The sequence below is a fragment of the Trifolium pratense genome, linkage group LG3 (genome assembly GCF_020283565.1).
Source record: "Trifolium pratense cultivar HEN17-A07 linkage group LG3, ARS_RC_1.1, whole genome shotgun sequence".
Classification (NCBI taxonomy): Eukaryota; Viridiplantae; Streptophyta; class Magnoliopsida; order Fabales; family Fabaceae; genus Trifolium; species Trifolium pratense.
In genome coordinates, this window is record NC_060061.1 from 15,346,551 (window position 1) to 15,361,847 (window position 15,297).

Sequence of the window (15,297 nt, forward strand, 5' to 3'; positions counted from 1 at the left end):
CTCGAGTTCGATTTTTGATGAAAATAATTTTTTATCAGATTTTACTTATTTCGCAGCCGAACTTTGAATTACCGGACCTCCGTCTCTTGAGAACTAGAGGTTTAACACAAAAAAATTACTATATGCTCCAGCAAACACAAGATCAAAAAAATTACAGTATACACGTTTTGCTAGGTTTGTAGCTAGGTAACTGTATAAGCTGAGTTGTTCCAGCAAACACAAGATCAAATAATTGCAAACCAGCTTGAACAAAACTGGAGGACACAACCATCTCACTGTTACACAACATTTCTCTTCTTACTTCCTACCAAACGACCATATATATAAGTACTACTAACCATTTTAATATTGAAATTTGAAACATTATTTCGTTAATGCGCGTAAATTTTGATATAATATATGCATGTTCATTGTTCAATGGCCCACACTTTCACTGGATGTTAAAATTTTCATCAAATCTACAGCAGGTTCACTAAAGCGACTTAATTAGTATAATTTGCAAAAATGTTATAGTTTTCAGCACGAGTTAGGAAACTAAAAAGCCATTAAGCTTAGCTTAGTTGGTAGGAAGAATTCGATCAAAAAGTGCTTGAATTAATACGTGTACAATGTACAATTTGTAAAGGGAGAGTCAATGTTGGAATTCGTGTGAGTTGGCCTGGACAAGAGTTTATAAGTAAGAGACGATGCTCACCTTACAAACTGGTTTTGTAAGGTTGAGTTAACCCAACTTACAATTTTAAGATGATATTAGAGTTTTTTCAAGATCTGTTAGGCCATCCGCTATCGAGCTACCCATTATTTATATTCACGCACCAAACCCAATAATGTTGGGCGTGAAGGTGTGTGTTAAGAAGTCATCCTTACAAAATCGGCTTGTAAGATAATGATAAGGTTTAAAGAACCAATCACATACTGCCGCGTAATTTTGTGAGAATGTGTTTCACGACAAACAACATTTTCCGAAATAAATATATTGGTATTTTGAAATTGCAATCAATAATCATTGGCATTTTTTATGACATATATCTACTGATATAGGCAATTTCTTTATAGTTTGTTAATAGCAAAAGGTTAGCTAATTAATTAACTTTATTACTGATAATGGCAAGTTATCATTGACTAAGAAAAATTGAGATGAGAGTTGAGGAGGACTTAATCAAGAATAGTCCTTTTCATTTGTGAGCTATTTCAATGACTTGTTGATGAACACCTTCCAAAAAGTCCACAAAACAACAGAAGTTAGATATGTAAATTTGTGAGCCTCTAAAAATAAAAAAATGTTATGTCAATTTTTCTTGATAGAGAAATAATAGGTATATCTTAGGGTGTATAAGCTGATTCACAACAAAACCCGTGAGCATGTTACTGTTTTAAGTTTTGGGATACAGTGATTTTAGGACCAAATATATAAGCTAGGATACATACATTAATGAGCATTAAGAAATACTGAAATCTTACACATTTGTTTATGAGTAAGCTTAGTTTCCTATATCAATATTTATATTGTTTCATCATTAAGAATGTTACACTCTTTGAGTGCATGAGCTGAATAATTTAATTGATTTGATACCTGATATTTACCTTGACCTCTTTTGATTTCAAGGTTAGCTTTCTTATGGAGAATATTTCATTCATCAGAGGGTTTCCTGATCAGGTAAGATATATAGTTTTTGCAAATAATCTAATAAAGGTACAAGGAAAATATGTGAAATTTTCATGAACATTATGAAAGCATGTGTTTGATCTTGCAGGAAATAGTGGAGGATCCTTCTTTATGTCTTCATCAGTGGCATTTGAACTCTATTGATGAGTCTAACTCACTTCCAATAGCTTCTGCTTTTGGAGACACTTTACACCACCATTCATATATTTATCCAAACTTTAATCGCAGAACTTCAGTTGAAACTGCTCCGAAACTAGATACTCAATTTGTTTCGTACCCGAATCTTGTTTCATTTGTCGATTTGAATCACGTAAATCAGTTTGGTTTAACGAAGCCTAAGGATGAGATGGTTTGTCCACAAAACAGCAAGACAGCTCCTTCTGACATGATACCTCAAGGAACCTTTGAGGCCAAAAAGCTAGCGACACGTCCTAAACTCTCTCTACCTCAAGACCACATAATAGCTGAAAGAAAGCGGCGTGAAAAGCTCAGCCAGCGCTTCATTGCTCTATCTGCCCTTGTTCCTGGACTACAAAAGGTATACATAATTTTGTTGTCGCGAATTTTGATATTTTACTTGGAGCCTAATTCAGCTCTACAAAACCAATTTGTAAAGTGAAAATTGCTTAGTTAGACTTTATAATCTGTCTAACGAGGGACTTGTGTTTTTTCACCCGATATCTATTTTGAACAGATGTTGGAGTATTTAGTGTTTAATCACATGATGAATATATAGAAAATGTGTTTATTATGGTACTGTATTTATTAATTTGTGGTCTAATTTTTCAATGTACTACTAACAGATGGACAAAGCTACTGTTCTTGGAGATGCTATCAAGTACTTGAAGAAATTGCAAGAGAAGGTGAGGGATCTTGAGGAGGAACAGAACATGAAGAAAAACGTGGAAACTGTGGTGGTTGTGAAGAAATCACAACTACGCAATGATGTTGAAAATTCTTCTGCAGAATCTGGCGGACCCTTTGACGAGGAGCTGCCAGAAATTGAAGCAAGATTTTGTGATAGAAATGTCCTCATAAGAATTCACTGTGAGAAAAGCAATGGAGTTGTGGAAAAAACAATCCATGAAATTGAGAAACTTCATCTAAAAGTCACCAATAGCAGCGTCATGACATTTGGGAACTGTGCACTTGATATAACAATTATGGCCCAGGTAATCTTTGAAAATTTTATATTGGCCGAAAGCAGAAAGTTCGAATAAACCAACAGAAGTATTAAACGTATTGAATTAAGTTCAATAAACCAACTAAATTACTACAATTGTGTATTAATATGGAAATTACTTGTGCAATTTGCAGATGGATAACGAATTTTACATGACAGTGAAGGATCTTGTGAGAAACCTACGCTCGACTTTTGCATCTTTCATCGGAGGATGTTCCTTTAGTTCATACTAAACAGACCCGAAAAGCATAAGAATATATGTGTTTAAACTTTCAATTTTTCAGTGATATTACTTTTTACAAAGCCTGTAATGTCAACTATCTCGTCTACTCCACGCATGCTCTATGGTTCATTTGCGGAGGGTTTTTTCTGGTTAACTTGTTGACCATGTTAGGGCTATTCTCTCCTAAAAGGGGCATTGGATTTTTGAGTGCCTTTGACAAACAGGTCTTTGTGTTGTGAGTTTCTTTCTGTTTCAAACAAATTATGGTTGATGTATAAAAGTTGTATGGAGTTTGAACACTTTGCCAAAGGCTTGTAAGTTCAAATCTCCTGCAAAGTATGCATGTATCAAAATATATACACTTATAATGTTTGATTGGCTTTAATGAAATAATTGTAATGTGAGAACATACTGTCTTTTTTTTTTTTGCATATTCCTAATACAAGTCGGTATGGAAATTTACTTCAACATGGTGTGCCACATAAAAGTAATGATATCGATGCCATCAATTTATCACGATTCATTAAATAGTATAACAGAAAAACGTAAAAGATTTTAGCAGATAATTATCTACAAAAATGCCGTGGTCAAAGACAAAACATACCACCAAAATGCTATCAAATTTGTCATTTTCGAGATATAGCAGAATCTTAAGGGACAAAAGTGACCATTACTATTTGCTTTGTATTGTCAAATGTGCAATGGAGAAGTGGAAGATTAAACAAAATTTGATCTGGAAATAGTAAAATGGCATATATTATAGGGTTTTTCACTTCAAGAATATATTACAAATATTACAAGGTTTTACTGATATTATATCAGTTATCATCGACATCTAAGCCATGGACAACACAAAAAATTTAGGAGTATTATTCTTAAGAAAAAACTACTATGAACAGAGGGAAATGGGAATTATTACACAAGTTCTTTATAGATATAGTAAAGAGACAAAACAAAACTAATTTTTCCTTATCTGACTTATTTTTTGATGAATTCTACTCCCTTCTGGATGCTTCCTGCTAACTCTTTCTTCGCTTTTTCCAACCCAATTCTGTTAAGTATTAAACAGAAGAATTTTAATTTGTCCTCATGCTTATTACTTCCAATAAGAAACTAAGAAACAGTTTCATAAACTACTGTAATACCTCTCGTACTCATTAAGGGGACCAAGTTGATATATCTCTTCTGCTCCACCGCGACCAAGACGAACCTTGGCTGCAAAGAAAGGAAGTTCCGTAACCTGTTGAAGACATGCGTCACTGTTAAATGAGGTATGAAAGGGAAGGCGAAGAACACAAATAAGGGGGGGAAGGAGTTGAAATAGTACCTGAGAATCAACATAAGAACACTCCACTATCCCGGCTTCTCCTTTCAAGCCACGGAGGCACGAGTTAGCAAACTTAGCAGCTGCATATGCCTACAGAATCAATCAAGTTGTGTTAATCCCTCTACTGGAACACAATAGGTACCAATTGATAATGCTCGGAACTATAGAAATATTAAGATAAACTATTAACCATTGATAGTGTTGCAGAACCAGCCCCAGCTTTTGCCTGCAGCATGAATAATTTCTATGAGATTATGATTAATCAGTCGTAAACCAAACAAATTTAGAAGGAATAAATGATGTTGAGTGTAAATTATCAATATATTAATAAGCTTATCCCTATTCTACTCTAATCATATATTTAGACGATAACTTTATATGACATTACCTCAACAACTTCTGTTCCACCATTTTGAATGCGATTTGTCAGGTATTCGGTTTCTTCTGCAGTGAAGCTACTGGGAGGCTTAACCTGTAAAAACAAACTTTGAAGAAGGTTTAATGATTTGTTCAACGGTATCAATATTTTTAAGTAGGAATTATCGAGTATCCTCTACAAAACCTGTGACAGAAGAGGTAATATTGTGACTCCTGCATGCCCTCCTACCACTGGAACATCAACCTCTCTTGGATCAACACCGAGTACTTCTGCCTGCAAGAAAGAAAAAAGACAAAAAAAAAAACATACACCAGCATGTACTCATACAATAGTAAGAAGGAAATTCAATTATGAGATAAAAGAGGAAAGCTATGCTTAGTTTCTTACCACAAAAGTATTTGCCCTCGCAACATCGAGGGTTGTAACCCCTAAAAGTCGCTTTGGATCATATGTACCGGCTTTCTTGAAGACCTCAGCAGCAATGGGCACAGTGGAATTCACTGGATTGCTAATCAAGTTGACAATTGCATTAGGACAGCTCTTGGCAATTCCTTCACAAAGAGTCCTCACAATTCCAGCATTTATCTTAAATAAGTCATCCCTTGTCATTCCAGGTTTCCTCGGCACACCAGCAGGTATAACGACCAAGTCCATGCCTGTCAATGCATTCTCAAGTTGTGCCTGCCCTAGAAAGCCACGAACCTAAAAACCCAAATACAATTGCATCATTCAAACATAATAACAGCTAAAACATTGTTAAAACAATTCACACAGTGACGGCTGGGATCTGTTGCTTTAGTAAAGTCGCATTCAAAGTTCATAGGAACGCGAGAAATATCAACGTGACACACAACCAAACATTTTGTGACACAATTTTAGATCAAACTCAACAATATCTTAAATAGAACTGTATAGAAACGTCGATGAAAAAGAAATTACCACAGCACCGGTGTCAATGTGACTAACATCAGCAGTGACACCAGGAGTGTTGACAACATCATAAAGATGAAGAACTGAAACCAATGGATTAATCTTCAACAGCAAAGAAAGAGATTGACCAATTCCACCAGCAGCCCCCAAGATTGCAACTTTGAATCCCGGCGCCCCACCTTTTGCTCTGCAGTTAGCTCTGTCAATTGAAACATCACCTCCTTCCTGTCATCACAAAACAAACATAAAACTCATATACACACAGTTTTTTAAATAAAAAGGTCTCCACCATGATTTTGACAATTTAAGCCGCGACATCAAAGTTCTTGATTTTGATGTCTCTACAACTACAATGCAACCATAATAGAGACATCAAAATTTTATTTATAACGTAACCGAGTGCAAGACAAGCACAGTACGCAAAACTAACACATACAAACCACATCACAACGAAAGAAAATAAACTAAATGTAAACACCTAAATCCACCAACACCAGTTGCAGTCCTTAAAACCCTTAAAACCATCAATATGGCAACAACAAAAACAACATCCTAGAATCGGCTGCATTTGATCGTGATTGTCTGTAATATCAAGAATCACGATGTGAATTTGCAACACTTAAATCTCAAGTTTATCATGCAAGGAAGATATCTAAACCAAGATGATTTATACTTCTAGTTAATCATATTGAACATTGAAATTTCTATCTATGTTGTTTACTAGTAGTGTGAAAAAAACCTGGAAATTTGGAGGATGAAGATGAGCAGAGATTCTTGCAATCCTCTGATTGGCTCCAGCTGCATGTGCTTCCATTTCTATGGACTAATAATTGAGAGACAGAGTGTATGCCAAAGTTGAAGAGTTATAATTGTATGGAGTGTGAAAAAACATGAAAATAAATATAATGAATGAATGGATAATAAATATAATAATTGAGAATATATATGTCTAATGTTTTTTTTCCATTTTATGTAATTTTAGCTAAAAATGAATTTTGTGTGGAATCAAGTTTTTTGAACCCTTATCTTATTATCCTAGTCAAATGAATGTGGCTCTCAGAATTTTAACTAAACTACTACTATAGCCTCTATTGGATTTGGGATTGCACATTAAAAAAGAATTTGACGAAAAAAATACATAAATTTAATAGATGAGCAAACATTTTTTTTATAAAAAAAAAGTGTTAAAAGGTGATGTGACTAAGTACAAATATTAAACCAAGTCATTGAGCTCAAGTGGTTAATGAGCTTCACCAAAAAAGACGGATTTCGGGAGAATCTGGGTTCGATTCTGGGTGGAACAATTTCTTAGTCAGACTTTACTTACCTCGCGGCCGAACTTTGGATTACTAGGATCCCTTTCCCCTAGGAACCAAAGAGTTATAAACAAAAAAAAAAGTACAAATATTATTCTCTCTATCGTTAATATTCTCTCTGGCAACAAACTAAGTATTCATAAATAAAGAAAGGATAAAAGTATAAGCAAATTTGACATTTAACCCTATACAAATTGAGCAAACTACCTTGAAATACACTCTAGAGGTTGGGTGTGGTTATGGTGCATAAGCCCAAACTTATGCACCATGCATAAACTTGCTTCCTACACCCACCATATTTGCTTCCTACACCAAAAGTCAACCAAAGGTCAGCCCAAACCCAAAATTAGACAATCCATTACTCGCGCGCCCCCCATATACTACCTCATTACTTGCGCCCCCCCCCCTTTTGCTTAGCGTACCCCCCAATTTTTTTTTTCCTTTTTCTCCTAAATTTTCTTGTGAGCCCCCCAATTTTTTTTCCTCCCCTAGATTTCTAGCGCGCCCCCAATTTTTTTCCCTCCTCCAAACTTCTAGCGCATCCCCCCCAAATTTCTAGCGCGCCCCCCGTTTCCAATTAAATAATAACTTTTGTTCCTTTGAAGTATATATTATAAAAATCCATTTTTAATTAATTTTCGTCATACACCCCCTCGAAGCCCAACATAATAACGAATGGTTCATGTATATATAAAGCATACTTGTCAAACATACAATTTAATTTTAAGTTTTATCAATCATTAATCACAATATAAATAAAGTTTCATACATTAATTACATATATATATATATATATATATATATATATATATATATATATATATATATATATATATATATATATATCGATTTTTCTTTACAATAAAAAAATGATTGAATCCAATATCTCATGCATACTATCCAAATTTTTTTCAACTAAACTAACCTTAATTGCTTTATATGATTTTTTGCTTTATGTAGCATGATTTTGTAAAATGGTTATGTGATGTTTTACTTAATAACAATGGTTTCAATGTATAACATCTTGGCACTAATGCTCATATGAAACAATTTAACTAAAATAATGGTTTCAGTGTATAACGCTATGAAACCATTTAACTAGACTAATGGTTTAAGTGTATAACATCTTGAAACCAAATAACAAAACTAATGGTTTCAGTGTATAACGCTATGAAACCATTTAACTAGAATAATGGTTTCAGTGTATAACAGTATGAAACCATTTAACTAGACAAATGGTTTTAGTGTATAACATCTTGAAACCAATTAAAAGGACTAATGGTTTCAATGTATAACATATTGGCACTAATGCTCATATAAAACCATTTAACTATAATAATGGTTTCAGTGTATAACAGTATCAAACCATTTAACTAGACAAATGGTTTCAGTGTATAACATCTTGAAACCAATTAACAAGACTAATGGTTTTAGTGTATAACATCTTGACACTATTACACTAATGCTCATATAAAACCATTTAACTATAATAATGGTTTCGGTGTATAACGACATGAAACCATTTAACTAGACTAATGGTTTCAGTGTATAACGGTATGAAACCATGTTTGCTGTGGAATGGTTTCAAAGAGTTGTTCTCCAAAAACATATTTAACCCTTAATAAAAATTGTGAAATAAATTTAAATTTTTAAGACGATATAAAACCGAAGAGAGTGAGGTACCCCCAACCGTTCCAAATAATTCAAAATACCCTAAATAAAATTTTGGGAAAATTTTATTAATATCTTATATTTATAAAAGTATATTTACCTCATTTAATTAACTAAAAATAGTTCCAGGTCTCAGAAAAATACCAAACTAGTCTCAAAATTCTCAGAAAATTATTTACTATTTTTATGTAAAAATAATAAAAAAAATTGGAGTCTCCTTGGCACCGCACGCGCCCCCACGCGCCTCCAGTGAGAGTGGGCGTGGACGCGCGTCACTGTTCATCATCTTCATCACCCATTTTCTGCAGAAACGGGTCACAAAGACCCGGTTCGTCGACCCGGTTCGTTCTCCCTCAATAATCAACGAAACTCGATGTTCTTTATACCGTTTTGATCGTCGTTCGATTTTATGAATGTTTTCGGTATTAATTTTCGAAATCGGTGATCGAATCGCATGTAAAATGTGGCTGAATTGAGCAAGCAAAAATATAAAGTTATTTGGTTATGATTATTACATGTGTAAAATCATCTGATGGCTGTGAATGACTTATGCACCATACATAAGAAAAGACTTATGCATATTAACTATTGCCCTAGAGGTTGACACTTTATTCATAGAAAAAGTCATGCCCAATCTTCGCCCTTGTTAAAATTCATTTTCAAAACAAATAGGGTGGTTTGTTTTGACTTTAAAAAAAATAATTTCTTTTACAAAATTTAGAGATTCAAAAAAGAATTCTAAAGTTAATTTTCATTAGTTTACTATCATAAAATTTGAAGTTCACACACTTAAATTTCTTGTCTAAAAAAATATTTCCACCATCACAAAATATAAGTAAAAATTAGTTAATATTTTATTTTATGTATTTAGTTAAAAATTTGGACCAAATATTTTCACTTTTGTTGATCAATTTTTATTTATATTTTGAGACGGAATGAGTAGATTCTAAAAAAAATATTAGGATTAACTTTTTATTTTAAGATTAATTTTTTTTTTAACAAAATAGTTTTATAAAATACCATGACACATTATTAAAATTATAAAAGTAATTTTTTATTTAAAAAATATTATTGAAAAAAATCTGAAATAAACGCATCCATAATAAGAATAAGAAAATTTACAAGGAATTTCAATACAGACATACATGTTGGAATATTTTATTATATTCCAATAATATTATATGGGCAAATATTTTTATATAATTATATTAGCTATTTATTAATTAGGAGCCTTAATCGATTAAGTGATCAAATAAAGTTAGAAGGCTAATTAGATTTCTATTTAGAATTAATTAAGTATTTAATTAATTGGATATGAGCTCATATGAGTGGATGTCAGAATGACCCATTTCGGAATAATGAGAACCCTAATTGGCCACCACACTATATATAGGCTATGATCCCCAATATACAGGACATGTAACGACCCATTTTTCGTATTCGTATATTTTATTAAATGTATTTTATTTATTAATTGGCTTTTATTATTTTAGTGAGCGACGAATAATTATTTAGCCGAACGTAAGTTATTAGACGCGAGAACCTTGGTTTTGGGCTTAATCGGCGTGAGAGGCCATATGGGCCTAAGCCAATTGGGCTTGGTTCATAACTTTTAGGGAGAGGTATATAAAGAAACCTTGTCATGAGACTTAGCTCATTTCATGACATTTGTCTTAGAAGCAAGAGCAAAACCATAGAGCAAGGGCTAGGGTTTGATCAAGAGAGAAAGCTTGAGCAAGAGAAGGCTTGGATCATCACCAAACTTAAGGTAAGAGATTAGAATTCATGATTCTTGAGTGACAAGGAGGGGGGAGATTGTCTATGTCTCCATTCCCGAACTCTCCCACTCAATTTCTTTTAGACTTTTGATTAAGCTTTTGTATGTGAGTGTGATGTTCTTCATCATCACTTTGTATGTGTTAATCACTAGCTTGATTTCATGATAAATATGTATGTGTTTGGATCATGTTGAAAAAGTTCATGAAAGTTGCTTAAAACCCAAGAAATTGACATGATTTTGATTGTTAGAGGTATTTGGATGTTTGGAAGGGATGATTAATGTTCCTTGATACCATATATGTTTGGAATGGCTGTTTATATGAATTTATAACATGTTTGGATGAATTTTTGAGTTGATTCAATGTTAAACCGCCTTAGAAAACTCAAGAACAGATTTTCTTTCTGGTGTAGTTCGCTTAGCGACCAGGAGTTCGCTACAGCGAACCTGTTCGCCACAAGCTCGCTACCTGTTCGCCATGTACCTGTAATCCTCTGATGTAGTTCGCTACAGCGAACTGAGCTTCGCTTAGCGAATAAGTTCGCTACCTGTTCGCTTTGGCTTCGCTTAGCGAACAGTACTGAACCTACAACTTCTGTTATTGGTGGTAAGTGTATTTAGGCACTTGTAACATGGTTTAAGGGTATCCTTACATGATTGTTGATACATGTTGATACTATTAATGCTTATTGTTAATCGTTATATGATTGATAAACGTGTATGCAATAAGTTGTAGCTTAAAGTGAGCAATGTTATGTTTTGGCATTAATTTGCAATGTTAAGTGAATGTGTTAGGATTGTGTTCCTGCATTCATAAAAGAGTAGCTTCGAGCTAGAGAATATCATATGGTTGATATGTGTATGCATACATGCATTCATGATTGTATGTGAACATTGGAAACTTGGGTTCCAATAACGAAAATGGATTATGTGTCCATAATGAAGCCGAGGATCGGATTAGATGAATCCATGAGTCCGGAGTTGCTATCCAACAGGATATAAAACTGTGTTGGCTTATCCAAGGGAGATAAGATGGTTCGGTAAGTTCCGACATATCCAGCATGATATAAAACTGTTCTTGGTCCACCGTTGGTGAGACATCTTGGTACCACATGCATTTAGTTATGTCTAGGAATGACATGACAGTGAATTAATTGGCATTAGATACCTTAGGGTAAATGCGCATATATTTGGTAAATGGTATGTGACATTAGTTGGTTGAAATGTGTTGAACCTTATTAATTGATAATCGTTTAGTGCGATGTTTTGGCGTGAGTTAGAATATGTATGATGTAGTTCGAAAGTGCAAGACCTTTCTTATGCTCGTATGATATGCGATTATGTTTTCTAACTCTTTGCTTTGTGTTATTTGCTGGACCTTTGGGGGTTCAGATATTCAGGCTGAGGATTGTGCCGACGTTTAGACTGCTGTTTTAGCGTGGTGTGGAAGTACCTTTTGGTGAGGAGACTTAGCATAGATTACTCCTCTTAGTACTAGCTTTTGACTAGAGTTTGTAATTAGTAAATGCTCTGGTAATGTAACATCGAGTCGGGTTACGCTTGGATTTCATCGTATATCGGTGTTACCTTTTTGATATGCTAGTTCTTGTATAAGTGACATCCTTAGGGATGAATATGGCTTATGTATATATATATATATGTATATATATGCATGCTTGGTTTGGTTGAATCCGCTGTTGCTTTTCATGTTAAATTTCATGACGCTCTGTGTGTATGCTTGTGTTTTAATTACCGCGTGGCACTCTGCCTTTACACTTGTTAAAAAGTTTTTAAAATTACGTTTTTAAGGGTAGTACGGGTTAGGGTGTTACAGGACACACCACATATTACCTCATCTCCCCATATGAAGAGTGCTTAGGGCATAAGGAGTCTCGGTTGAGGAAGAACCACAAGCCAACGGATGCTCGTCGTCCGTCTCTCTCTTTGTGTTTCAGGATTACTACCGAGAGACTCTACGATTAGTTCATCTAATGGATTCGTCATCCAGGTATTCCCAATATTAATCCTTGATAAATTAACAGGTTGTAAATCCTGTTTATATACATGCTCATATGTTTATTTGGCTTCCGCACTAAAGTAAGATTATGAATTTAATCTTTATTGTTGAGCATGTTTTATGATTAAATTATTAAGTTAATTCCAACAATACAGTGAAAAATCAATTGAATTTTGGAAGATCAAAACAATCATGGTAAGGAGAATTCACGGGTTTGGATCCTCTTCATTAGTAATACTTGGTGGTACTACATTTGGAGATTTTCTTTTGTCACTCTATCAGTTTCTGGCGTGCTTTACGACTAATTTCTATTTTTATCCTTCAGCTACTTAAGTAACGGATGTTATAAAAATGATAAATTTGAGGGAAAAAACACCCCCTAACATGACAATTTCAAGATTTTAAACGTCAGCTACTTAAGTAGCAAGCGTTATAAAAATGAGAATTTTGAGAAAAAACACGCTCCTAACATAAAATTTTCTCATTTCCGCTATTTAAGTAGCGCAGAATGGTATTTTGGTAATTTATGGGTGCATTATTTTACTATAACGTTAGACCACCTCATGCATTAGCACTTTTAAACAATTTTGTTGCATAGGAAGAGGAGATGATCTAAATCCTTTGGTATTTTGGGTTTTTACCCTCAATGATTTTGAACCCGTTTGAATTTGTTTATTTTTTAGTTTTTGCAAAATAATTTATGCAAGTAAATAATTTTTATGTTAATTCATAAATTTTCACTGATTAAAGATATTTTTTTATAAGTTGTTATTTCATAAACTATCTTAATAAATTTATAATAATACATAAAAAAAAATTATGTTGTTTTGTATAAACTAAAAAATAATAACTGAATCCAACCTAGCTCTTTATAGAAAGGAGTGCTTTGGGCTGTCTCATGTGACTAATGGGCCACTGGTTAAGGAGGTGTATTTATTGGGCTGATTAAAGTTGGGAGCTACTTTTGTCACCTTACTAGTTACTCACGCGCTTTATTTTTACAGATCTGCCACTTAAATAGCGGATGTTTAAAAATCAGAAATTTTGAGAAAAATGTCGTCAGCTACTTAAGTAGCGGACAATGTTTGAGTAACTAGTAGGACGACAAAATTAACTCACAATAAACTTAGTTGTTGGAAAGATATGATTTCAGTTGGCCTTGACTGAAAATTTTAGTGAATTTCTTTTAACACATGTGCTTCTTGTAACCCCCATTTCCCATTTTAAATGGGCCATTTAACCCCTTCCACTATTTAACATCATTTTACCCCTTCCATTTTACCTTTAGGAATCCTCATTTTCTCATAATCCTACCATAATTAAAGCAAATTTATAAATAAAAAAAAAAAAACTAGATCTGTCTGGTGAATCAAACATAGGATTTTATTTCTTTATTCCTCTATTATTGGAGTGATAAATTAGTTTAAAATATGTGTTCTTTTATATATTTATTACTATAATTATTAATATCATCAGAGAAAAAAAATTAAATAGAAATATTCTTATAAAGAAATTATTAATATATGTTGAACTTTATAGAGGATATTATATTTAAGGATAAAAAATTGTTTGTAAATAGTCTTAAAATTAGGATTGGGTAAGTGCTCTTGGAGGGAGGCAAATGTAATTATTACTTTTGTAATTGTTCTAAAAACTCTAAAGTCTTCTCTGTCTTAGACTAGGACATCATCCCCTCACCTAAATTTTTTTATATAAAAAACAAAAGAGTCAATATCATCTTCATTTTTCAAAAAAAGTACTCAATGATAATTTGGAGAATAAAAGCCACAAAAAACACTCTATATCATTATTGTTATATATTGTACTTTTGGATCAAACCAAACTCAATACTGCATGTGATCTGTTGGCCAAATACCACATCTATTGGCTTAAAATCAACTCCACACAACCTCACAAGGTACTCCCTTCATCCTTAATTATAAGCAAAAGTCAACTTTTCAGATTCATTGAAAAACTAATGTATCTGACCTATATTATAGACCAAATATATTCATTATTGAATGAATCTCAAAAGTAAAGTTTTGCTTATAAATCAGGATAGAGGGAGTATGTTTGTACTCTAACCCGCCTCTACCTCAAGCTTATACTGATATAAGCTTCATAGTATTTTCTCCAGGTATCCCCCCTTCATCGTCGGTCAACTTTCAAATTTCGATTTTTAATTTGGAGAATACTTCCATTGATCCACGATTGAGTTTCCTATCATCTCGTTTATCTCTTCGGATAAAGTCTGAGTTATGTTAAGAACAATTATCTTTCTATTCGAGATTTCTTCAAGCGAAAAATCTGTATATATTCTATAAGAAATAGAAGATGTCAATCCGGCTAAAAAACATTTTTTATACATTAAAAATGAATATTTGATTACCAAGCAACATCATCATACTATCTTTACCCTTTGTAAACCAATTGATAGCATGTTTTTCAAGTCACAAATTTCATTTTCTAAACTCTTATATATAATGCACTACGTACATACTACCCTTATAAAGTTATAACATGATATGCTTCACACGAAGAACTTGCGTACGTCAATCCTAAGGTCTCAATTTAAAGTTTGTGTTCATTTAAATAACCATTTAACTAATATTTGATTTCCTAAAATGGTTCTCTTTATATATGAAAAGTCACAATTACAAAAAAAAAAAAAAAAAAATAAAATTCTATTGGAATCGGAACATACTAGTATTTTTAGGGTTGTAACCTCATAACATATTTAATGCATCGTTTGTGTTACAACACTTGTTAAGAAAGATACACTTAATAAGATACGAGTACGATAAGACA

The 15,297-nt window shown here is 33.2% G+C and overlaps 2 protein-coding genes across 3 annotated transcripts; one reads left to right on the top strand and one right to left on the bottom strand.

Moving 5' to 3' along the window:
* The first annotated feature begins 1,390 nt into the window (after window positions 1-1,390).
* Window positions 1,391-3,479, top strand: LOC123918092 (transcription factor bHLH18-like). Of its 2 annotated transcripts, none has more exons than XM_045970037.1 (5): window positions 1,391-1,475; window positions 1,607-1,657; window positions 1,755-2,204; window positions 2,470-2,838; window positions 2,984-3,479. In XM_045970037.1, the coding sequence occupies exons 2-5, from the start codon at window positions 1,619-1,621 to the stop codon at window positions 3,080-3,082; spliced, it is 957 nt and encodes a 318-aa protein (XP_045825993.1). In that variant the 5' UTR covers window positions 1,391-1,475; window positions 1,607-1,618; the 3' UTR covers window positions 3,083-3,479. The 2 variants fall into 2 exon arrangements, with proteins under 2 accessions (XP_045825993.1, XP_045825994.1); XM_045970038.1 differs by having other exon boundaries at window positions 1,444-1,475; window positions 1,612-1,657.
* A 320-nt stretch (window positions 3,480-3,799) lies between these two features.
* Window positions 3,800-6,848, bottom strand: LOC123918093 (malate dehydrogenase 2, peroxisomal). Its single transcript, XM_045970040.1, has 9 exons — window positions 6,448-6,848; window positions 5,718-5,933; window positions 5,166-5,480; window positions 4,962-5,051; window positions 4,788-4,871; window positions 4,590-4,625; window positions 4,400-4,489; window positions 4,218-4,312; window positions 3,800-4,123 (listed from the first exon to the last, which is right to left on the bottom strand). Exons 1-9 carry the CDS (start codon window positions 6,520-6,522, stop codon window positions 4,051-4,053), a joined length of 1,074 nt encoding a protein of 357 aa, XP_045825996.1. The 5' UTR covers window positions 6,523-6,848; the 3' UTR covers window positions 3,800-4,050.
* Window positions 6,849-15,297: the final 8,449 nt, after the last annotated feature.

Excerpts from the sequence above, each read along its gene's own strand:
- LOC123918092 (XM_045970037.1), top strand. The coding sequence starts at position 1,619 with ATGGAGAATATTTCATTCATCAGAGGGTTTCCTGATCAG. Across the intron at positions 2,205-2,469 it reads TTGTTCCTGGACTACAAAAG|ATGGACAAAGCTACTGTTCT; the intron begins GTATACATAATT and ends TACTACTAACAG. Across the intron at positions 2,839-2,983 it reads ATATAACAATTATGGCCCAG|ATGGATAACGAATTTTACAT; the intron begins GTAATCTTTGAA and ends TGCAATTTGCAG.
- LOC123918093 (XM_045970040.1), bottom strand. The coding sequence starts at position 6,522 with ATGGAAGCACATGCAGCTGGAGCCAATCAGAGGATTGCAAGAATCTCT. Across the intron at positions 5,934-6,447 it reads TTCATCCTCCAAATTTCCAG|GAAGGAGGTGATGTTTCAAT; the intron begins GTTTTTTTCACA and ends TTGTGATGACAG. Across the intron at positions 4,124-4,217 it reads CCCCTTAATGAGTACGAGAG|AATTGGGTTGGAAAAAGCGA; the intron begins GTATTACAGTAG and ends AATACTTAACAG.